Source organism: Pectinophora gossypiella, chromosome 6 (genome assembly GCF_024362695.1).
Source record: "Pectinophora gossypiella chromosome 6, ilPecGoss1.1, whole genome shotgun sequence".
Taxonomy (NCBI): Eukaryota; Metazoa; Arthropoda; class Insecta; order Lepidoptera; family Gelechiidae; genus Pectinophora; species Pectinophora gossypiella.
In genome coordinates this window covers 2,484,885-2,510,499 of record NC_065409.1, presented here as the reverse complement: position 1 = coordinate 2,510,499, position 25,615 = coordinate 2,484,885, and the positions used below count along the sequence as shown (strand labels likewise).

The window sequence follows — 25,615 nt, the reverse complement described above, 5'->3', positions numbered from 1 at the left end:
AATAACAGTAGGATCGATAGCTCATTTAGATCAATAGTATCGTCGTGGTCGATACTGTATATGATTTTCAACGTCAACTATCGATAGTTTAAATTATCGATACTTTGGCAACACTATCATGTTCATTTGACCGAAGTTGATCATGTGAGAACAACGCGTCTACGAGACAATGATACGAATGGAGTTGAAATACCTTGGGAGGTATCTTGTCTACGTTTATCTTCTTTCGCGCAGTTCTGAAGTCAATGACCAACCTGATCAATTTACGTTTGAAGGCATGACCTTTGTGTTATAAAGTTTATATGTAGAGACTGTCTGTTACTTTATGTTTCTTTTATTATCATCTTTATGTCGGTGATGAGGTTCGAAGCCGTGATAGCCCAGTTGGTTTCTACCAACTGGGCTTGCCTCTCACTTCGAAGTCGCAGGTTCAAATTCAGCACAGCGCTAAACCAATGAAAGTCGAATTTGTTTTCGAATTCATGTTTGGATCATAAATGATTATCACGTGCTCAGCGGTAGAAGAAAACATCGTGAGGAAACGCAAATTCCCGAAAAATGCATTTTCGGAGGTATGTAACCTAACCTATATTGGGCTGGTTTTCCCTTCGCGGGTTGGAAGGTCAGACAGGCAGTTGCTTCTGTAAAAAACCGGACTGTCAAATCTTTAAGTTAGGTAAGCGGACCCTGTGAGAAACGGGATAATGTTAGGGAGATGATGATAATGTCGGTTGAAGTTCCTTAGAAAAGGTTTAGGACGATCTACTCTGAACCGACGTGTTCCGAACCGAAATTTTCAAGATGTCGTCTAGTTCTTAAAAAAATGTGAAGTTTGCATAGCTGAAAACGATGATAACTGCTTTTTTATGATAGTGAGATTAATAAACTGCCTATATACGTCCCACTGCTGGGCACAGGCCTCCCCTCAATCAACCGGAGGGGGTATGGAGCATACTCCACCACGCTGCTCCACTGCGGGTTGGTGGAGGTGTTTTTACGGCTAATAGCCGGGACCAACGGCTTAACGTGCCCTCCGAAGCACGGAATCATCTTACTTTTTCGGACAATCAGGTGATTCAAGCCTGAAAAGTCCTTACCAAACAAAGGACAGTCTCACAAAGTGATTTCGACAATGTCCCCATCGGGAATCGAACCCGGACCTCCAGATCGTGAGCCTAACGCTCTAACCACTAGACCACAGAGGCTGTTAGTGATAGTGAGATTAATTACAACAAAATATTTTTTGAAAGAAAACAAAATCCTTTATACTTTAAAATTACTAACTAAATATTTTTTTTCTTTGGAAATCAGCATGATCAAACCAAAAAGTATAACTCAAGGAGATTCGTCCAATCCCGTCAATCTCGAATGGGATCTCGTCATATTATTTTTCGAGATTGATCCCGAAAACTTAGACAAGATCTCGCAAGATCGGGATCCCGCGAGATCGGGATTGCATTCCTAGCTGTGACATTACTCAACATAATGCCCACGCGCAAGAGTAATTTAAATCTGTCCCTGTTACTAAATCATTTTCCATTTAATAATAGAAAAATCCTGTTATATATCATTTACTGCTTCACAAATAGACATTTCAGACAATGTTGCAACACTAAATAAATATACTCTGGCGCAACGTATGTTCTCTTTGAATTTAGCACGAAAACAACCATATTACGATGACCTATATCTCTTTCTAAAACCAAGTTGAAATAGTTGAACTTTGATAAAATTTAAAGACCAATTTACACTGGTGAATGCAGTACATTGATGGCTAATCTTGGCTTAAATCCAAAATGATGGTTCCTCCGACGCTATCTTTATTATTGTTCAGTTTATGAGTTTAGCTTAAGAAACTAGTAATTAGTACTAAATCAGGTATACGATGTTGTAAACAAACGCTTGCAGTTCTATAAAGTCTCTATTATGGTTCTTTTTTCTTCAACTCTTTCCAGCACATTTCTATTCAAACCCACATTCCCGAGAAATGCATTTTCGGAGGTATGTACCTAACCTGTATTGGGCGGACCCTGGTGTCAGGATTATTATTGAGCCGCCAAATTCCCCTGACGTGACTCAAGTAACGGCTACGTACTTACATCAGTAAGTAATAACCGGGACCAACGGCTTAGCGTGCCTTCCGACGCACGGATCATCTTACTTCTGGACAATCAGGTGTTCAGCCTGCAATGTCCGAACGAAACTAGGGATCACATAGAGATTTTTGTGATTTGCCCCACCGGGATTCGAACCCGGGACCTCCGGATCGTGAGCACAACGCTCAACCACTGGACCACAGATAATAAATTTAAAATTAAAAAAACCCCGACCAGAAAAAAGTACGCTATCAGCAGACCAGCTCAGTGGTTCCAGAAGACATTAGTGTTTCAAATTTTACACCCCACATATGCTTGCAAACAAACTGAGCGTGTAAGATTCCTATCACACCTAACAAACGACCTGATGATCTTGAAGCCCTGAACCGATTTCCACCAAACATAGCTAAGAACACTCGACTGATATACCTTTAAAACAAAAAAAACCGCATTAGAATCGGATCATCCGTTTGGGAGCTACGATGCCACAGACAGTCACACGACACGTCAAACTTATAACACCCCGTCGTTTTTGCGTCGGGGGTTAAAAAAGGGACCCTGTGAAAAACGGAATAATGCTAGGGAGTTGAGTAGTTTCCTGGATTTGTGCCCGGTTAATGGCAACTGGTTCCAACCCCGATGGAACGAGGACTGGATACTATGTTATTTTTTCGGTTATTCATGCCCTCCTCAGCCCTCCAAGTATGCTTTTGTGCAGCTGATGATTTGTTGGCAAGTGTCCACACTACACAGTTAAGAATTTATAGCTTCCGAAGGTACAAAATATAAATCAATGAGTCGCATTCACAAAGAACATGAATTGGTAGCCGTTTCCTCTCAAGGAGCATAACGTACTTATTTGCATAACTTCCGCTCGTATCAGGGTAGGCAGAGAACTTAAACAACGACACTTCAGTAGTTAGAGTACATCTAATCTAGTCCGGGAGATTTTAAGGCTTGATTAAATAGGCATTTGCTAGGTAAGCGTAATCCACCCTATCGTCACTTACCATCAGGTGAGATTGTGGTCAAACGCGAGCATATATTATTAAAAAAAAAACACTAACACAATTAAAACACATAATAACGGGTTCTTACCGCGTTTAAAACAGGGATATGAGACTCCCGACATTTCGATACTGTTGCAAACGCGGTAGGAACCCGTTATTATGTTTTAATTATGATAATAACCGCGTAAACTTAAAACAATGTATAAATACTAACACAATACAAAGCCTTTGATTTTTTTTTATTGTCCCTCAGTTTAAGCCCTCTAGAGAGCGCCTCAATAAATTTAGCATGACGGCAAATGGCCTGTAACCATCAGACAATCAAGACGCTTCTAGTGACATCTCATTTGTTAAGTTCTGACCAATGGTTTAGAAGTTAGGAGGGAACAGACGTGCATACATACAGGAGTGAAACACCATGAAACTTTTTTTTGACGTTACTTATTGAAGATTTGTCGCAATCGCATTAACTACTTAGCCGGACAAATGGAGAGCTCTGAGGGCTCTCACGCGGTACACAATTTAAGACAACAGGCCTGAGGGTGCTTAGTTGGACGCGAACCTCGACTAAGGACGTCGTCTGAGAGGATGATAATAATATATAAACGCACACTTTTATGCGCGACCGATCGTTGATATTCTTCGGCAGAAAGGAACGTGTGCGCTACTCCAGTCTAATGTCTCTCTTCTTCTTCTTTTTCTATCGTGTAGGTTGTGAGGTCGATGACCAATTTCAGCAACCCTGGTGTCAAGGTTGTTTTTGAGCCGCCAAAGTCCCCTGACATGGCTCACGTAACGACTACGTACTTACATCAGTAAGTAGTAACCGGGACCAAACGGCTTAACGTGCCTTCCGAAACACGGATTATCTTACTTTCGGACAATCAGGATCAGGTGAGCAGCTTGTAATGTCCTCATCAAACCAGAGCTAACAAACTGATTTTGTGATATGTTCCCACCGGGATTCGAACTTGGGACCTCCGGATCGTAAGCCCAAAGCTTGACCACAGGACTACGGAGGCCGTTTCTAATTTGTCTGAGGTAGAGGATTCGAATGTAATCAATTTTTAATTACTCAGGTACTTAGTAAGTTTTACGTCGTTTTTAGCTACCTAAATGTACTTATCTACAGTATTTTAATAAAGTTACTTTTTCAGTTTCCGCGTAACAAGAAAAAATCTTCATGCTTCATAATTTATTATAACAAGATAAAAAACTTTACTCGCCTGTCAGTCGAAGTACAGACTTTATTACAAGTTTTTGCGTTATTTTTCTTGTCCACAAAGTATGTTAAAAGAACGCTGGAATAATTCGAAAAGACTCAATTTACAGCCCTCATTAAAAAGGCGAATCGTTAAAAAACAAAGCTTACTTTTTTAAAAAATCTTCGTAACTTTCACAGTGATAAAATAACGCTAAATAACGTTCACAAATGGGTCAAACATTGGTACGACAAGCGAATACTCTACTTTAGAGATCTGCTAAGCTTCGGACTACCGTTTTAACAGCCGTATCGCGAAATGAAGAAATAACTGTTACAAATAACGGTTATTTTTCAACGCGTAATTAACCTGCGATTTTCGCACGGGCTTTCCTACAAACCATTGTTGAAAGAGCCGTCGAAACTTTAAAGTCTTATTAGATTATAGGTCATCATAAAGTGGCCGTAATCGTGACTCATCTCGAAGAAAAAATAAACACTGGTTATTATTTTTTTTATAACGATACGATGAAGAATGACTGCCATTCATGGTTTGACATGGCCCAAATCGGCGCTAAATCGACGTGTGGAACAAAAAATGTGTAGCAAAAAACGTAAGTACTTAATTGCATTTCGTGTATTACGTTTGATGACATGATCTTGGTGTTATAAAGTTTTAATATAGAGGCTATCTTTTTTTGTGGTGTCTGCAAGAATTAGCACCAGTATCGATAGTGTTGCTGTGTAAGGATAGTGCCCCCGATTCCTGCAGACATACCTACATAAACTGCCTATATACGTCCCACTGCTGGGCACAGGCCTCCCTTCAGTCAACAGGAGGGGGTATGCTGCTCCACTGCAGGTTGGTGGAGGTGTTTTTACGGCTAATAGCCGAGACCAACGGCTTAACGTGCCCTCCGAAGCACGGAATCATCTTACTTTATCGGACAATCAGGTGATTCAAGCCTGAAAAGTCCTTACCAAACAAAGGACAGTCTCACAAATTGATTTCGACAATGTCCCCATCGGGAATCCAACCCGGACCTCCAGATCATAAATAACGCTCTAACCACTAGACCACGGAGGCTGTTATATTATGCATAACGTGTCCTCCTCACGGATCATCTCTTTCGGACAATGGGGTGATCAGCCTGCAATGTCCTAACCAAACTAAGGATCATAAAGGTGGCCGATGATGGGCTGAATATTTGTCCCGTCTGTATACAGTAGGTGACATATACATCCCAGGACTTGGTATCAAAAGTGGCTGCAAATTGTAATCAGAAGAATACTTATTGCTATACCCACTTCTTAGGAATACGGGAGTTTATATATGTACGGAACATTACCTACTTTGTACATGCAAAAAGTGTTAAAATTCGCAGTTTCCGAGTAAGAAGTTAGTGTTAATTAACATTGGAGCGTAGTTAACGAGAATAACGAGCTATTTTGCATAGCTATAATGAAGGTCGCGTCGTATACACAGGGTGTTAATGACATCTTAACGAATACTGAAGAGGATCGCAAAAGTATAGAATTGAAAATAATTTTAAAGTCGTAAAAAAAAACATAAATTTTGCGACGGAAAATTCCACTTGATATTAACTCAGAATTATATGCTGTTCGCCCTCAGTATTCGTTACGATGTCACTTACCTACACTCCGTACAAGTACGTACAAGTAGCCATACGAATACGTAGGGATGTTAGTGACACCGCAACGAATACTTCAGGGAATTATGTCTGAATCTAATGAATTCTATGCCTTCTGTATTTCCGAATGCATATTTTTTTTGTCCTTTTTATCTGCCATCAGTCGCTAGACTATTATCAGATTTGATCTGTTATTTTCACCGTCTTGAACTATACAGCCAGCGCTGAATTGTCCATTAGTCCGTAAGTATATTCGCACGTTTCAGTCTTTTTATGTCCCAAAAGGATAGGAGGGAGTTGGCTAAAGGATTAGGATGGTGGACCACATGTTCCTTGTGTACTGCTTTACGCTGCTGTGCTTCTTCAGCGACAGTAGGCATTTCTAGGTAGCTGTGCAATTCATCCATTCTGGTGAACCAAGGGCGAATTGCAAATTGTTTTAAATATCTTTTAATTAATTATTATATATTAAATAATTAAATTCATCTTTTTTGGGGTTATGTATACGTTTTTACAATAAAATACCAGATAATATTTTAAATTTGTCAGAGAACAAATTTAAAGCTCACGTGAAGCTTACTTTATGTAAAAAAGCCTATTATAAGATTAATGATTACCTAAATGATAAAAATGTCTGGTATTAAATGTGTTCCTCTAGTTATTAAATAACTTGTAATGTACCCTCATTGATTTAAAAGATGTGTTGCTGTTGCAGTTTCTTGTCATTTCTTCTCCTCAGCCATAACACCTTGCGAAATGACGTAAATTCAAAAATGTTAAATTGACCTTCAACAAGTTTATCCATGATAATTACGTTGAATAAATGATTCTGATTCTGATTCTGAATATGTTATTTTATACACGTTGGATGCGTTGAATGTTGTTTTTGGTAGCAGTTGACCAAATTTCTTTACCGTATAACCAGATAGGTTTTAAGATACGTAGCACAGTAAATCATGACTTTGTTGCGAAGCGACAAGGTTGACTGTCTGCCAAAGCAAGTTCCGGAATCGGTTGTTAATGGTGTTTCTTTTATGGGTGATATGTTTACTTCAGTTCAACAGTCGATCGAGGTGGAATCCCAAGTATTTAACGCAGTTTTTCCGAGGGAGCGAATGCATATAACCCGGGTGCTTTCAAGGCCAGAGTGAAGAGGCACCTTCTGGGCGAGCTCGCTCCTTGAGTCGAACCCGTAGCATTACGAAAACATAACACTATCTGCCCCAACCTTGATGCACATGCCACGATCACTCGCTGTCTCCGAAAATGACAGATGATTTCATTTCCTTACCATTGTGCTGTATTTAAAACTAGTTGGCTGGTCGCCAACTTATTTATTGCTAGTCATTCTGTTGAAATCACTGATATACTATAAACAAATAGACTCACAATCGTTAAGGAGTTAATTCTTAAAATAGCGTCCAAACCGTGTTATAAATTCATATACATTAAGTTATGTAAATAGTATAAGTTCGTCCCTCAAACTAGGATGTTATTGTTGTTAAAATAAAAAAAACAATATCGGTTACACAGTAGGATAGTTTCCAACTAGTTAAATCAGTTACTTTTTACTAAACGTCAAAACATCAAATAACTAAGGAATTTGTATGAAAAAGCAACCTATGGCGTCATAGAAAAACGTGATAAAATGTCGCACTTATTATTACATTTTTATAATAGAAAAAAATTGAAAAAGGAAAACGTTTTTGTCACTAGATCTGTCTCTATTTAGTAGGTAATCAAAATTTCATAAATTATCTTTGACCTAGGAAACTACCCATTTACGCCCATTGCAACTAAATTCGATCTTGACACACCATCGCTAAGTGACAAGATGCGCCGCGGGTGCTTTTTTACAGAGATTGGTAGTCTATTTGTTTATATACGAGGTCAATGGTTGCAATGCTGTAACATCTAGTACTAACACCAGGCGACTAAGGCGGTAATCACACGATGCGGACGCGGTCGCGAATGTCGGTAATCAGAAATCAGAAACATTTATTCAACGTAATTATCATGGATAAACTTGTTGAAGGTCAATGTAACATTTTTGAATTTACGTCATTTCGCAAGGTGTTATGGCTGAGGAGAAGAAATGACAAGAAACTGCAACAGCAACACACATCTCTTAAATCAATGAGGGTATACATTACAAGTTATTGAATAACTAGAGGAACACATTCAATACCAGACATTTTTATCAGTTAGGTAATCGTTAATCTTATAAGCTTCACATGAGCTTTAAATTTATTTTCTGACAAATTTAAAATATACTTGGAAGAATATGGGGGAGGCCTTTGCTCAGCAGTGGGATCATATAGGCTAATAATAATAATAATAATAATCAGGTATTTTATTGTAAAAACGTATACATAACCCCAAAAACAAAAAAAAAACTGTCGGTAAACTGTCGATAAGGTAGTATTGACTTGTATCATAGAATAAGGAGTAATACTACGTACAGAACGGCAACTCTGCTGTCCACTCACCCAATCGGTATTACTTTAGTCTTCAATCGTTTGGCGTCAGACGTCACACACACAGATGCGCGTGAACGATAACGTCAACGTGTAGTGTCTGTGTAAAACGAGGTTTTTGTATGAAGTGTCCGGTGTGTTTGTATGTAAATCGTCGATTTTTAACACACGACCACCGCCTTAACGTACGGACGACCGCACATCAGACCGCGTCGTGTGATAACCGCCTAAGATATCATCGCGCTATGTCGCAGTGAAGGTGACAGGGATGATTGATCACCAATTAACTAGGTCCCATATTATGACGTAACAATTGCAACGAATCTGATCCATATTAGCGAAAGTCGCAAAAAGATGATAATTATCCTAAACAGGAAGTAACGCCTAATGATTACAACGAAACGTTATCAAATCAACAGTACTATACAGTGGAGTATGTCGCAAAACATTCAACATAACCTAACCTAACCTGAAGATTTGAGATATTTTTACACAAGCAACTGCCTAATCCCGAAAATTTCGGAATCTCGCGAGATTGATATTACCAATCCCGAGGGATCTCGAATTTGCAATCTCGAGTCGGGATTGCATTCCATAGTCTTATGAGTGAGTCTATTTTGATTTACTTTTAGTACTTACTGAAGTACTTTTGAAGTACCTACTCAACGCCAGAGCTCGTCACAACAAAATCATCACAGAAACAATGAAAGCAATACACAATTTATGTCAGCAATAACATTACGGTTTATAAAGCCGCTATTTAGGTTGCGTCCGATTGCTGACGACTAGCGGAGAATAAGTCTATGAGCGGGAAACAATAGCATAGAATATACGCACAGAACGGTAAAACTCTTCAGCGAATACAAACTTACTTTATAGCACACTAACAAAACATAAATATTATACAGGGTGTAAAGTGACATCGTAACGAAAACTTAGAGGGATGATTCAGATTATGATTCTAACACACGCGATCTTGAAGTCAGTGGAAGAAACAAACATGCTGTGTGGTGACAGTTTTAGGTAAGTGGAATTTCGTAGTCGTTTTGTATCTGCAAGATTTCCTACATGTTTAGACATGGTTAGACAGATACCACGTATTTCACTTAAGACCCTAACACACCACCTTCGCCTTCACTCTCGTCAAAGACTTCATACAAGCTTGCCGGCTTAGAGTGTTCTTCACCTGGTCTTTCTTTAAAAAATCCTAGATCTTATCGCTATACAAACCTAGGCCAATATTAACATGTAAGTTACTTGGATTAATGTGACGACTAAACAGTTTAACACCGTTCGCCTTCTCGCTAGCACTTGTTACAGAACCCACGTTATGAATCACAAAAGTAACAGCGGTTACATTAACCCGAGTAACTATTACTAAAGAAGTTATGGGACCACACACACAGTCATGATCATACGGGTTTCGGTTTTATAACCAAAATCTTTGGCAAGAATTTGATACATGTGCACGATTTGGTAACTTGTCTTGCGTGACTTTGGTAGAGCCTTGAATAAATTTTAAATGCAACTGACTTAGGCATTGAATAATAATGAAATACGCCTAAAGGAGTGAGATAAAAGCAAATAAAAAATGTAGAACGCATTGAGATCTTTGTGCGTACACATACATACATACATAAACTCAAGCAGAGACTATGTGACATCGTAACGAAAATTTTGAGGGATGATTCTGACCATGATTCTGTCAAAAGTATGGAATTGAAAATAATTTAAAAGGACACTAAAAATTTCATGAATTGTTCTTCAGGAAAGTCCACTTGGTACCAACTCAGAATCATGGTCCGAATCATTCCCGGCAGTATTCGCTACGATGTCACAAACACATTGTGATATTTGAGAGGTACAAAGTTGATTTGAAGATAAGGAATAAAACGTTATCAAAGGATCAAGAATAATGGGTACCAAAAAAGATCGATCTTATTTTGTTAATTTCGACAGAATAATCAAATTAATTAATAAATCTTGTGAGTTAAGGGCCACAACCGGGTCCGTCATAAACAACACTTCGAACATAAAGTGTCAAATTATAAAAGTAACAGCACTCATTTCAGGGCTTATCGATAACATGTAATTGAGTTGGAATCGCGACGAATCGGTAATTAGAATCTGCATATCGATTTTGATAATAACGTATAATCTTCTCGGAATTCTATGAATAGGTAATATCAAACATCATGCGTATCAGAATATATAATTTATTAAAGTTTGTACGGAATTTAAAACAGGTGTATTTGGACTCTTCGACAGGTATGCAAATTGAAGGATGTGTGATGAAGACAAATTTAACGTTCTACTTGAAACCTATCTTGATGGAAATAGTTTAGTTGGTTTGTTGACTATGTACAAAGTTGAGCCCAACCACATTTATACACTCTACAAATTGGCACGTTTTTTGGTGCTAAAATTAAGAGCATTGCCTCTATTGTATACACAATTGCCCCGACTCTTGTAGACACCCCCTAAAGTAAGTTATATCTGTGATTTTCTTATACGCCGAACAGGAAAAGGACAGATAATTGACTGATGTTAATTTTAAAATGAATGAGTGAATCGATAGAAGAAAAAATAGAAGAGAGGAAGGGGTAGACCTAGGATAACATTTATGAAACAAATAAAAGAGAAGGTGCAGGTCGTGTCGTATCGGGAGGTGAAGGTTTTGGCGGGAAGAAGAGAGCAATGGCGATTACTTCACCGACAAGAGCGCAGCTCTTAAACAGAGAGAGAAAGAGAGAGTGAATCAATGAATAACCCGGGCGAAACAAAAAGGCATCTCGCTGATGTGCAACCCTTTTAACGTGTGCTTTCAACTTAATTCTATTGGCCTATAAATTTTTGAAGTTTTTTTTTTTAATTTCGGCATAAAATCACGTGTTCTATATCCCAATTGTAGTAGTCAGATGTAAATCCATTACAGGATGAACTAAAGAACTACCAACTAGAACTAGTTTTACTAGAGAACTTAAAAATTGAAAATAAGGAACCAGAACCGAATTCATATCTATAGTAGTTACTACTTAATATATTGAACAAAGAGGACCTAGATAGTATCATAAATCTAAAACGCTTCACGAAAGCTAAAACTTTGCCACAAAAAGAAACGTAGCAAAAAAAGAGAATTGTGACGATGCACGCATACCGTCGCATGCACCACATTGCATTCACTTACATAGCAACGACAAAAAATGGAAGAGTTGCGAAATTATAGCAGTACCGTACACATTTTAAGTATACATATCTTCTTACGTTCGTAAGTTCAAATTCTTTAGTCGTTCTAATTCAACTTGATACTTTTGTTCAATAATTCTTAGATACTTAATATGTTTTTTAAATGTGCAATGAAAACTCAACCTGACATCACATCACATTAGAAATACTTTATTGCACACACAGGAACAGAAAGTTACAGAAATAAAAGAGATTACAATAAATATATTTTCCTTTTTTTTTTGTTGTTACTAATATCGTCGATTAATAGTTACAGACTAATTTAAAAAGGACTGCATTTAGGTAATTCTTTTCACACTACAACTGTGGGGTATGAGGGGATACTTTGATATTGACTGATGAGCACGTTAAAAAAGTTTTCATCTCGAGCTCCTCCGTGCTTCGGAAGGCACGTTAAGCCGTTGGTCCCGGCTGCATTAGCAGTCGTTAATAACCATCAATCCGCACTGGGCCCGCGTGATGGTTTAAGCCCCGATCTCCCTATTCGTCCATAGGGAAGGCCCGTGCCCCAGCAGTGGGCACGTTAATGGGCTGATGATGATGATGATGATGAGTACGTTTCAATCGATTATGAGAATCGACAGTGACAGTGGTAAAAATCTATTGGCTAAGGCCCTAGAAATGAAAATCTTTGACAAAACACAAAGCTATGGAAGCCTGGATCGAATAATGTTAACTATTATTAAGTAGCTTAGTATAACGCTTTGTACTTATAACTGCCATTCTAAGATAATTAGTATCGTTGAGAGTTCCGCAAAAAAAAATAACAAAAATTTTTAGCTCATTCGCACTCATGAGTGCAACTAAAGTGGGTGAGAATTACTATCATCAGTTTAAATTACCAATTTGGACTGAACGTAAAGAAACCGACCATAATGTGAACATGGAATGAAAAGAGTCATTTATATTTATTGAATATGTTTTATATGTATGGTTTTAACAAAGAAACATAAATATGTAGTAAATGTACCGCTGCAGCAAAAATTAGCGCCATAATCTAGCTACAGCTAGGCTGTCTATGGCTTTTGTTGAGCTGCAACCATTTCGATATTACTTACTTATAATTCAATTTTCAATGTGTAAATTTGTAATTTGCCGAATAAATATTCTTCTTTCTTTCTTTGTTAACAGTAATACTTTGTAAAATCCATTGTAAGTAGGTAAATTTTCAAGATTTACTATTTTGCATATGGCGTGACACAAGATCTTTGCAAATTCTTTCAAAATGTTTCCTTCTATTGTGTTCAACCATTTTAGTTGACCTGTGTTTGTAGATTTTAGTGTTGTTGTGACACTATTTTAATATTATTTCGTCGAGTTTCTTGAAAATATTCTGACGAGTGAAACAAAATTCAATTTTTGAAACATCGTTTTAACTTTTTACTTTAATCCTACTTTTAACATCCACTTGAAATGGTTTAAAAATTGACAAATTACTACAGCGGGTCTAAAAACGCATATTGAAACGATTCATCAAAAATTGCGCATATAAAAGTAAGTGAGCAATGTTAATATAATAATTATGTCAAATAGCAATATTGCTTTTTGCAATGTGGCCTTTTTTACCCCCTAGTTATTTAGCTTGTTACTGTAAATATTGTTGCAATATTATCTTTCTAGTTTTTTTTTAATTTGCTGCAATCTGTAGCAAGTTCTTATTTCCAGGAAGTTTTAAAATTTCCTGTTCAACAGTTGCTTGTCTATTTTCTCGTCAGTTTCGAATACGCATGCAATCAGGTCATCTCCACCGAACTATCGTAACGGAGCGTAATTACAATTCAATGGCACGAGTGTAGGGTCGAGTTCCAACGACAAAACATTTATTCTGGAGCCAAACTGGTAAAGTTCAGTTACTTACTGGAAATTAAATTGTAAATGGAGAAGAGAAGAAAGTAATGATTAAGTAGATAATACAAAAAGTATTATCTATCATTTCGTTAATAATTGCAACGATCTAGCCAATATTTAGTTGTGTAATTTTACAGTTTCCTTTCTCTCTTAAAATATAGGTAGGTACTCAGTAAGAAACCTCAATTTCGTTTATTCAATTATATTGCAATTTTTTTTATTCAATCAATGTTCCAATGTTGTTTAATTTAGCATGAGAAATCATCATTTTAATTTTGCCCGCCGATTTTATTGTCCCTTTCACTAGACGAAAGGTCAGACTGATGGTTTCCGTAACTGCTGGTTTACGGCCCACCCACATGCTAACTCTTGAGGCCTGTTTCATCACTTGTTGGCTTATAAAGAACAGCAGTTATCAGACAGTAATCCGGTAGCTATCACATACATAGTTCATCAGAAGCAGGGCTTTGGTGATGATGAAGAGAAATGTAATCGAAAACGTACTGCAGAAAAAGTCATATCACTTAAAACGACTCCATACTTATTATCTGCTTACAGTTATATCATTAACTTGCATTAGACTGTCGTACTCACAACACACGTTTATAGTATTTTATCTGCTTTCTGTTCAAAAGATTTACTTTCTCCTGGATGAAATTTCTTATAAAAATAAGCTGCTGTCTGTTAATTCTCCAATGTATGTGTTTTTATGTCAAGTCATGTCATGATGCAATAAAACTATTGAAGAATGAGGAAACACGCACACGTCAGAATGTTTTCTTGCTTCTTTGGAATTCAAAACCTTTAGGAACTTATCAGCTCTCGCTAAGGTCTTTGCGTACTACTAGAATTGCATAAGGAAAACAATAATTATCAATCGATTCTTTGTTTTTAACAAGTGGCTTATTGTAATATTTATAAGTTCTACTTTCCATTGTTTACTACGTGTGCATATTGACAACAAATACCTCACTGTGTGTCAAGCTTGCATCATATTAGAATCTTGGCAGAATTCTGTGTTGCTTCTGACACTTTAAAGTTGTTTAGTTTACAAACTCTTGCACCTGTTTGTACAGGTGAGTAGAGTAACGTACATCAACAATGATGTTATTCTCCTAAAATTGGTGATATTCTCCTAAAATTAGACGAATGTTATTTTGTGCTTATAAATAATATGATACAGGTCTTTCCTATTCTAAAGGTAATGTTTAGATTAAAGATACTGTGTACGTACTGTACTGTGTGTGTGATGATTTATATTTGTGACATCTATCAGTATCTGTGATTTAAGCAACTGTTCTATAAAAGTTACAAATAGCCCCAAAATTTTAATAGAATTGAATAGAAAACAAACAAAATCGTAGGTATACTTACAGAATTTAATTATTTGTTCATAATTTTAGGACTATTTTAACTTGTATGAAAAAGTACATACATACATAAACTCACGCCCGTAATCCCTAATGGGGTGGGCAGAGCCACAAGTAATCAAAGACAACTTGCAGCCACTGTTGATACGAAGTCCAAAGATGGATATGATGAACCTTATGGTGTATGAAAAAGTAAACGTTACCAATCCGGCGTTTAATGAGTTTTTCTTCCTTTTTTGTACGAAATAAGTAGGTTTTGATTAAAAGTGACGATGCAATAGGAGATGGAGTAGGCATACCTATAAAATGCTTATTCACTCTGACCTTGTAGACCGGTTGTAATTGTTAGGGAACACAAACTAGGAACTCTACACCTTAGCCGACAGCTTATTACTGCAACAGTTAACTACGCATTTCCTACGCAATATAGAATTTTGACCTATATAATGCAGTTGACGGTGTGTTGTGTGTTACAACACGATTATGGCTCTCATCTACTAACGGTTTCACTTCATTTGCTTGTACGTGTTAAATGGTCACTGCGTAGGATTCTGTGTACTTACCTTTAAGTACTTACCTATCTGATGTAGTACGTACACTATAAGGTAAATGATTTCGTGTGCCTACGTTAGGTGCAGTTAGCGTTGGTTATCTAACTAGTATTTCAGCTGTGATTTCGTCTACAACCTTAACATCAACATCTCTACGTTGATGCGTCTTGTTCTCATTTAAGACGCCAGCTTTCTGGTTAACTAAACCATATAAGGAAAGTAAATAGATACGAAAACGGCAACTTCTAAAGGTATCTTCCGAAATATAGAACAAACCTTTTAGGTTTCCACCTTCTAATGAAAACTCCAAACATGTTGATTGAATCAAACTTCATACATCACTAACACAATCACGACCACCTCTTTCACTAGCAATTCACAACACTACACGAACATTTACACTAGTTCTCGAATTAACAGGTCTTTCACAAAGTGCATGATCAGCAAATGTTTGGTTCAAACTTCAAACATTCTCGTAATCACGGTCGAAAATAAACACTCTTTCACAATCAGCCGTCTGTTTACCAACAAACGCTTTCGTTAAATCAAAAATAGAACGACGTTAGTTGATAAAGTTGAAACGGGATAGGATCGATTCGATCGATTTGCGACGGAAGGAGTCGGCAATCGAGAACCGAGGTTTAGTAGACACGCCACACGCGTGCGCTCGTGTCAAGCGCTCGGAGGCGACTGACTGGCTCGTTCGCTGCATTGCAATATGCAGCTGTGTTCGGTATTAATAAATTTTAGATGTCAACCACTTCGCGTGGTGTTCGCTACTTGTGGACCTGAATGGAACCGTCACCGGCTTTGTTCAAGGGGTCATTTATTTCGCAGCGCAATCGATTAGCTAACATTTCCTACGCAATATACCTAGGTAGGTATCCTGAATTATGAAGTTGTTCCAATTTAACAACAGGTTTGGTTCAAAGTTCAGTCGTAAATTTGCAAGCTTAGAACGTTCCTACTTTGTCTTTACCAGTATCCGTAAGATTCAAGAAACTGTTAGACTTAATTATTTTGTTTTCAACGAAAATTTCGCGTTATTTATTATGAAGTATTCTTTCTGTTCATATTTCATATACAATAAACACGACTTAAAGTCATATATTAAATAATGAGGAAATTGCACATTTCTCTTAAAAACGTAAAAAAACAACGGTATATTGATATAATTATTTTTTAATAATAACGTAAAACTACAATTGTTACTGTATAATTTTACCACAAACCAAACAAGAGAAGATCAATTTATTTAAGAAACGGGACAATGACATTCTCGGTGATAGAATAGTTTGCAGAACCTTAACATGATGAACAGAATTAGTTCACGAAAACTGGCTCTATGGTTTTTTGTGAAGTTAGAAAGTTTCAATCAGTAAATATCGTGATATTTATGAGCATTGCAGTGATTATTCGCAATAAAATATTGCTAAATAGAAACAGATATTCAATGTATGATCTGAAATTCAACAAATACTTAGCTATTTGTACATTACGATAAGAATATATTATATAGAATTGTATAAATTTTGTAAATTTAGTTATGATTAGATAATGTTACCCATTACTCTATAAGATACTTCTTATATTTCAAATATGTTTTAATACACAACAAAAAGGACAGCGAATAAATTAAGAATTTGTTTCGAATGTAAAAATATTTTTTTCTAAAACCTTTATCGCAATTGCCTTTTGAATATTCATCATAAATTGAAGCGGAAGGATCCTCACGATAAAAATACGTTGATCCTCCCCTGCTCTAGTTTAACACCTGGATCTGATACCAACATCCCGGGAGGATCACTGACCCAGTTTTGGGATTCAGAAGGGATTGGGAATTCGCTGAAATAACTCTGATTGAACCCGCCAGTAAACTTACCAATCCCGGGATTGGTCTCTAAGTCCCTTTCGATTGCGAATTTTAAATTACCATTTGCGAGATATGCTTTGTTTCCAAACTTCTTCAGCGGTTTGTTACTTTGTTTTGCAAATACTTGAATTTTATTGTTTTTTGAATGAGACTGAAACAATTGTTTCATAACGCAATGGTGTATTACTTTTATTGACGTTATTGTTGCTTAGTCATCATCATCATCAATTTAAGAGCCACGCTCTTGTCGGTGCAGCATTATCCATGTTACTTAGTAATCTTCTTAAAATCCAAATGGGTACGTCTAAGGAAAATATTTTCTTCACTCTTTCACCCGAAATTCTACACAATTTATTGTAGAATGCAGAAATATTCGCTTACAAAGCATTCACATTTCATTCAGAATTCACATTGCGCCAAACTAGGAACGGCTTGAACATATCAAAGGGATCCTTACTGGAAAAATTGGCGAAACCCTCGTGCCATTGATCTCGGATGTAGGTAAAGCACCACTCAGAACCAGGACGCCGTCACGTATTGAATACGTACCTGAAAGAGAGGAAATATCGGTTATTGAAGTACGTATTGCAGGAAAGGTGAAATTCTAGGTTAAAAGGAAACACGAGTATATTTTGCGATACCTATTGAAAAAAAAATAAAAGCATTTACTAGAAAAGAGATAAATAAAGTATATTATATCGAGGTACCGAGACTCTTAATTTTACTTTCATTAACCCCCGACGCAAAAACGACGGGGTGTCATAACTTTGACGTGTCTGTGTGTGTAAATGTGTATGTGTCTGTCTGTGGCATCCTCTAAAACGGATGATCCGATTTTAATACGGTTTTTGTTTTTTGTTTAAAAGGTATATCAGTCGAGAGTGTTCTTAGCTATGTTTGGTGGAAATCAGTTCAGGTCTTCAAGGTCATCAGGTCGTTTGTTAGATATGATAGGAATGTTACACGCCCAGTTTGCTTGCAAGCATATATGGGATCTGACATTTGAAACACTAATGTCTTCCGGAAGCACTGAGCTGGTCTGCTGTTAGCGTACTTTTTTCTGGTCGGGGGTTTTTTAAATTTTATTTTTTTGTTGTTGATCATAAAAAAGTTATTGTTATATTACTTGTACATTTAATGTTATTTCATTGCCTGTGTGATTTCACACCTGCCAGCTTGCAAAGGAAAAAATTAAAGAGACGTAATTTCCAGCTATTACTGCAACTATTATTTATAACTGTACCTTAATTTATACACAATAAAACTTTTTATCTCAATACCATACTTCTGCGACGGAAATTCCACTTGATATTAACTCAGAGTAATACCGAATCATCCCCCTCAGTATTCGTTACGATGTCACTTACACCCCGTGCAAGTATATACAAGTTCGCATGGGTGTTTGAACTTAGAATCATGGTTTGAATCATCCCTTAAAGTTTTCCTTACATTGTCACTAACACCCTGTATAAATCCCCAGCAGACATGTTCTTGCAACCATATACGGCCTGCATTATCGTGTTTTGCATAGTTGCTAACAATTTTCTATGATTTCCTTGTGAAATGGGCTCTCAGAGCGAACACGAGAGTACCCTTTGTTTGAGCGTCTTCACCTTTTGACAGACAGGTCACGTTGTATGAAAATAGCTTGTAAATGGTGCTAAATGTATAGCATTATAGATACAGGTTAGTATTTATACATAAGCGGCCTCTGTGGTCCAGTGGTTAAGAGTTGGGCTCACGATATGGAGGTCCCGGGTCCGAAAATAATAATAAAACAAAAATCACTTTGTGATCCCTAGTTTGCTTAGGATATCTCAGGATCATCACCTGATTGTTCGTAAGTTAGATGTCCCGTGCTTCTTGGGCACCTACTTAAGTATGTAGTCGTTACATGAGCCACGTCAGGACGCTTTGGCGGCTCAGTTAGTAATCCTGACACCAGGTTGATAAGGTCGGTCGTTGACCTCACAGCCCACGTGAGAGAAGATTAAGATTAGGAGAATATTGTTATCATAGGTTAAATTTTTTTTTTACATTAATTTTGTATTAAAATTTGACCTAATTTAATCTCAACTCTTTATATTACTAATAGCCGTTAATACCTTAAACAAAGACTAGAATAAAGACATGCATATACTTAACAGTCAAACACATAACCCTCATTTTTGCTTTGCCGCAGTTGGATAAAAAGTCATCGTGGCGTCTTTGTTCTCTCTCAATGTGATATAAATAGTTTGAGAATCTCTCGGTATGACATCTCAGTCGGAACTTCCAAGAAACTCTTGCTACCAGATATTTTCCGTCCCGTGCACGTCCCCAGGAATATTCCTGGCAGTAAAAAGTCGCAAAGATAATGTAAAAAAAAAATAAAAAACCCCCGACCAAAAAAAAGCACTCAATTATTATGACAAAAGGTTAAAAATGCTAAACCCAATGAAAAGCAAAAAATAACTTATCCCACATATTATGCTTGCAAGCAAACTGAGCATAACATTCCTATCACACCTAACAAACGACCTGATGACCTTGAAGACCTGAACCGATTTCCACCAAACATAGCTAAGAACACTCTCGACTGATATACCTTTCAAACAAAAAAAACCGCATCAAAATCGGATCATCCGTTTGGGAGCTACGACGCCACAGACAGGCACACATTTACACACACACGCAGCCACGTCAAACTTAAAACTTATTATAACACCCCGTCGTTTATGCGTCGGGGGTTGAAAAGAGCTTTATTACTTAACCTTTAAACAGATGAAACCAGAGTACAAGAAAGAACAATTTGAAAAAGAAAACCAGCCTGTGCCCGGAATATTAAAGTTTTACGACGGGGACATTCCCACTTTGGGAATATCACTGTTCATAACCGTTCTCATCATCATCATCACCAGCCCATTAACGTCCCCACTGCTGGGGCACGGGCCTTCCCTATGGATGGAGATCGGGCCTTAAACCATCACGCGGGCCCAGTGCGGATTGATGGTTATTAACGACTGCTAATGCAGCCGGAACCAACGGCTTAACGTGCCTTCCGAAGCACGGAGTAGCTCGAGATGAAAACTTTGTTTTTGTGGTCACCCATTCTACGACCGGCCTTTGCGAAAGTTGCTTAACTTCAACAATCGCAGACCGAGCGCGTTTACCGCTGCGCCACCGAGCTCCTCGGTAAGGTAAAGGAACATTTCATCCGAAATGACTGTCTATCCCTCAGAGAAACAACTTGAAGTAGACGTACGAAATTATATTAAGTATACCTGTTTCATACATAATGCCGCTGGAGAATTTCTTCCCTATTCTCAAAGGCAAAGTATAACCTATGTTCCCGGAAACTGTAGAGTACATCTGACATTCTAGGCCCCCCGGGCTGAGAAGAGGGCCAGGTTCGCTATTACACAGAGCAGTTAAGGCAACTGGCTTTTGAGGCCCGGGCACTCATCATCCCGATTTTCATAGGGTCTGCTGAAGATTTGACAGGTCCGGTTTTTTCAGAAGCGACTGCCTGACCTTCCAACCCATCACCTACCTCCGAAAATAAATTGCTCGGCAATGTGGGTTTACTCACGATGTTTTCCTTCATCTCTGAGCACGTGATAATAATTTATGATCCAGACATGAATTTGAAAACAAATTCCACAATCTTTGGTTTAGGCCTGTGCTGGATTCGAACCTGCGACCTCAAAGTGAGAGGCAAGCGTTCTACCAACTGGGCTACCACGGCTTCACGGTTTGTGTGTGTGGGTGTGTGTGTTTACATAGTCCGGTTACTCGAAATATTGAAGGTTATTTGACGGATCAGGGGGGTTAAAAAGGCCACATCGAAGCAATAGGCTAGTTTCCAACTAGTCAAATCAGTTACTTTTTACTAAACGTCAAAACACGAAATTACTATGGAATTTGTATGAAAAAGCACTCTGTGACGTCATAGAAAAACGTGACAAAATGTCGCACTTATTATTACGTTTTTCTTGATTAAAATTCATAAATAAGTTTAATAGAAAAAAGAAAATGTTTTTCGTTAGTTTTAGATGTGTCTTTATTTAGTAATCAGAATTTCATAATTTATCTTGAACCTAGTACACGACCCAATTCATATAAAAAACATTTGTTTGCATTGCGCACTTACTCTTATATACGCAAATTTCAAATTGCAATCTTGCTTTTTAGATGAATTGCTTCGATGTGGCCCTTTTAACTCCCCAGAAATGTAGCATCAAGGGGCCTCAAGCGAACCTTAATCCCCCACTGATATTATGACGATTTTCATGTTAGCAAATTGTAAACCACGGTGGGAACGATGGTTGAGTACTGTCAGCCATCTTGGAACGATTTGCCGCGACGTGTGTTGTTGGATGTGAGATTTTATTTTCACTGCTCTAAGGTTGTAAATCACTGCCATGATTTTCATTTTTTTCTTCTTTTTTTCAAGAATTTTTTCTGCAGTTCTTTAAGTAGCAATAGGTTGTATTATGTGTCTTGTGTCCTTATGACGAATAAAGAGAAACAAACATATTTTGTCAGAGGCCTTTGGCGGCTCAATAATAACCCTGACACCAGGTGGTCACACACGATAGAAGAAGAAGAATCGAAATCATCGACAATTAGAAAACCAAAAAACAAAGGCCAATCGCAATAGATCACACGAAGATTGAAAACTTTTCAAATACGTACTACAAAAGATCACACACAAGAATAAAGTTAAAGAAACGAACGTGGGAATGCAGTGAGACTGCAGTGTCTGTATTACTGCACTCGACGCTTGATGGGACTTTCTACAGGACAAAAAGTCAAAGGTAATTGTAGCTCGCTCCAAGCCACAGATCATAGAGACGAAGATATGCTCTTAACCACACCCCGGACACTTCATACAAACAACCTCGTTTTACACACACACCACACATTGACATTATCGTACACGCGCATCTGTGTGTGTGACGTCTGACGCCAAACGATTCAAGTCTTAACTATGCTCGAGGGGGGGTGAGGTAAACCTAGCTTAGACGTTGGCGGGGAGCGGAGAGTTGCCGTTCTATACGTAGTATTATTCCTTATTCTATGCCTCAATACTAAATTACACGAGTCCGCATGTCGCCTGTCGACTCACGTCGACGTCCGGAGCAATCGCAGCGAGACATAGCCCTCTTGCCACATATATCGAGGGCAACCAATAGCCGTTCGATGTCTATCTACGTAGATAGCATTCGCTGCGTTTATTGGTCGAAGCCCTCGATATATTTCGCGCCGCGCGCGGCACGGTTGTCATGCAGACCCTGGTGTTTGGACTGTTGTCTATATTTCATTTATAGCGTAGTAACACAAGCACATGATGTAGTTGCGCGATACTAAACAAGAAATTAATGACATAGAAAGTTTTATAATTTAAAGAAAAGAAAGAAAGAAATGATTTATTGTAAAGAACACACACAATAACAATTCAAAAACGGCAGACTTCAAACTGCCACAAGAAACGACTAACAATTAAGTAGCTGTCTCACTAAACATTTCGTTTTGTGCATATTTCGGTGCCACCAACTATGCTCCCGCGGCATCTCAATAAGAACTCGTAATCAAACGTTTGGAACGATGGATGGGAGTGACTTGCGAACGCATGAACTTGGCTTTTACACACGATGTACAACTTATCCCTAAGTGCCTGAAGGATCGTTTATCGAACTTGATTTAGTAGATTAGACAGCCTCCGTGGTCCAGTGGTTGAGCGTTGGGCTCACGAACCGGAATCCCGGTGGGGACATATCACAAAAATCACTTTGTGATCCCTAGTTTGGTGAGGACATTACAGGCTGATCACCTGATTATCCGAAAGTACGATGATCCGTGCGTCAGAAGGCACGTTAAGTCGTTGATCCCGGTTACTACTTACTGATGTAGTATGTAGTCGTTACATGAGTCATGTCAGGGGTCTTTGGCGGTTCAGTAATAACCCTGACACCAGGGTTGATGAGGTTGGTATTCCACCTCATAATCCACACGATAACAAAGAAGAAGATCACTGATTTAAGAGCTACGCTCTTGTCGGTGTGGCGTTCTTCGTTATTGTCTATCAAAGGCAAATTTTTTACTTCCTTATAAGATACGACGTACACCTTCTCTTTAATCTGTTCCATGTAAGCTCTTCTTGGTCTTTCCCTTCTTTTCTTTCCTTCTTCTCTTTCCCAGTACACTTAATAAGACACGACGCATTTACCATACTAATCATAAACAGCCTATACCCATATGTCCCACTGCTGGGCACAGACCTTTCCTCAATCAGACGGAGGGGGTATGGAGCATTATCTATTTTTAATTATTTATAATTCTAGTTTAATAATACCATCAATATTAAAAAAAAACATAATGTAATGACTTATTTTTCTCTAAGTATTTAATTTTAACAACAACCCTCACTTTCACTTTTTTAACCTATACGTATCAAGCACATACCTAATGAATGCCACCCAGCCATTGGCCACAAAAGGTGTATCCAAACTAAAAGAAAAGTTATATCGTTACCAGCATTCCTCCTGCGACTTCGTATTTCACCCCTAAATAATATCAAACTAGCCTATATTATTTCCCAAAGTCTAATCTATATCTGTGCCAAATTTCGTCAAAGTTGATTTAGTAGATTTGGCGTAATTGTCAGACAGACAAAGTTACTTCGCATTTATAACATTGGAGATATCGAACTCATAATTCTAAACTAGAATTATAAAAATGTGTTGCGATTTTGATAAAAACTTACGCATGCATAAACTCACGCCTATTTTCCACCGGAGTAAGCAGAGACTATGGAATTCCATTTGCTTCGATCTTGACATACTTTTATTACTTCTTCCACATTCATCAATCGCTTCATACACGCACGCCGGTTCGGGTAGATGGTACTGAACCTTTTCAAGGACATCAATTTAGTCAATGTACGTTTTACTAGGTCTTCCTCTGCCAGCCCTATCACCTTTTCGCTTCATCAATTCACCAATTTCGCTTTAAATACCGCTTTCGTAACCCTATTATCTCTCATCCGCTCTGTGTGTCCAAACCAACTTAACATTCCCATTATAACATAACATAACATAACAAATACTTTATTGCATAAACAGGAAAAAACAAAAGAGAAATAACATGAGTACAATAGGCGGCCTTATTGCTTAGTAGCAATCTCTTCCAGGCAACCTTTAAGTATAGGAGATATTGAATGTGTATGATGTATTGTTTGTTCTAAATTCTCTCCTTTCTTCTGTGATGCCATGCTGTGTACACTCTGCATTCGATACTAGATCTAAACCTGTTACTAATTATGCTGTAAGTACTTGTGTTCTCTACGATATACATATGTAAATAGAATAAAATAAAAACATGACATTTACAAGAACTTTCCAGAAGACTCGGAAAGCCCAGAAACATGATGTTTAGGTACACGAAGTTTCCAGAATATTCGAAAAGCCCAGAAACCAGGTCGCGGCACAATTTTGAACTTACGGAGCCTGTTACGTAACAAGAGCCCAATCAAACCCACTTGGGATGCACGTCGCACCCCCATAACACAATTTCGGAAGCCCCCGCCTGCCTACTCCATAGCATTGTTACAGAAACGTACTATTGAAAGGATTGCTGTATTGTATCTATATTATATTTTTTTAAATCTTTATTTAACGAGCTTTGTCTCAAAAGTGACGAGAAAGTGAGTGATGTCGGTAGTCATACAGCGTTGAGTTGCATCTGTCTGACTCATAATGAACTAAGTGCCGCAATGTCTGATATAGACCTATTTTTCAATTCTCTTAGGCAGTATAAGGATAAAATTTATAAATATTTATGTCCTCCAGCATAATATATATTTTACTTTTTTATGTATTTTTTTAATTATCTGTTTTTTTAAATTTTAATACAAATTATATTTGTATAATTTAGTTATCTACTAAACGATTACGTTGTCTTAAATTGCAAATGTTGTCTGCACCAGTAATTGGCTTCTGTAATAGTCTAATTCCTGATGTAACTTTTATTTTATTTAATGTTTTATTAGGTATATAAGCTGTTGGTGTACCTTTTTATAAATAAATGAAGTGACAATACCGCTCAATACCGCCTCATAGAAAAACATAATTCTTCTCTTCTATCGTGTGGGTTGTCAGGTGGATTACCAACCCCATCAACCCTGGTGTCAGGATTATTATTGAGCCGCCATAGGCCCCTGACATGACTCATGTAACGACTACGTACCCCGAACCCGACCCGTACGGTCACGAGCATTAATATGTATACACTTTGGTACCATATCACAT

General features: G+C 37.7%; 1 protein-coding gene and 1 long non-coding RNA gene across 5 annotated transcripts in view; one reads left to right on the top strand and one right to left on the bottom strand.

Moving 5' to 3' along the window:
* LOC126367414 (uncharacterized) overlaps positions 1-25,615 on the top strand; it is a 97,650-nt gene that overhangs the window by 8,491 nt on the left and 63,544 nt on the right. Inside the window, exon 2 of the long non-coding RNA XR_007566485.1 lies at positions 11,038-11,110. This is a non-coding gene — a long non-coding RNA (uncharacterized LOC126367414). The remainder of the gene's footprint in view (positions 1-11,037; positions 11,111-25,615) is intronic.
* Positions 1-25,615, bottom strand: part of LOC126367294 (uncharacterized) — a 537,003-nt gene that overhangs the window by 490,592 nt on the left and 20,796 nt on the right. For 3 of the 4 annotated variants that reach the window (XM_050010740.1, XM_050010743.1, XM_050010742.1), the window contains exon 1: positions 15,728-16,127. The exons of the other annotated variant lie outside the window; for it this stretch is intronic. In XM_050010740.1, the coding sequence (XP_049866697.1) occupies positions 15,728-15,786 (59 nt within the window). In that variant the 5' untranslated portion in view covers positions 15,787-16,127. Of the gene's footprint in view, positions 1-15,727; positions 16,128-25,615 lie in introns of those variants that run through there. 4 annotated transcript variants of the gene reach the window in all.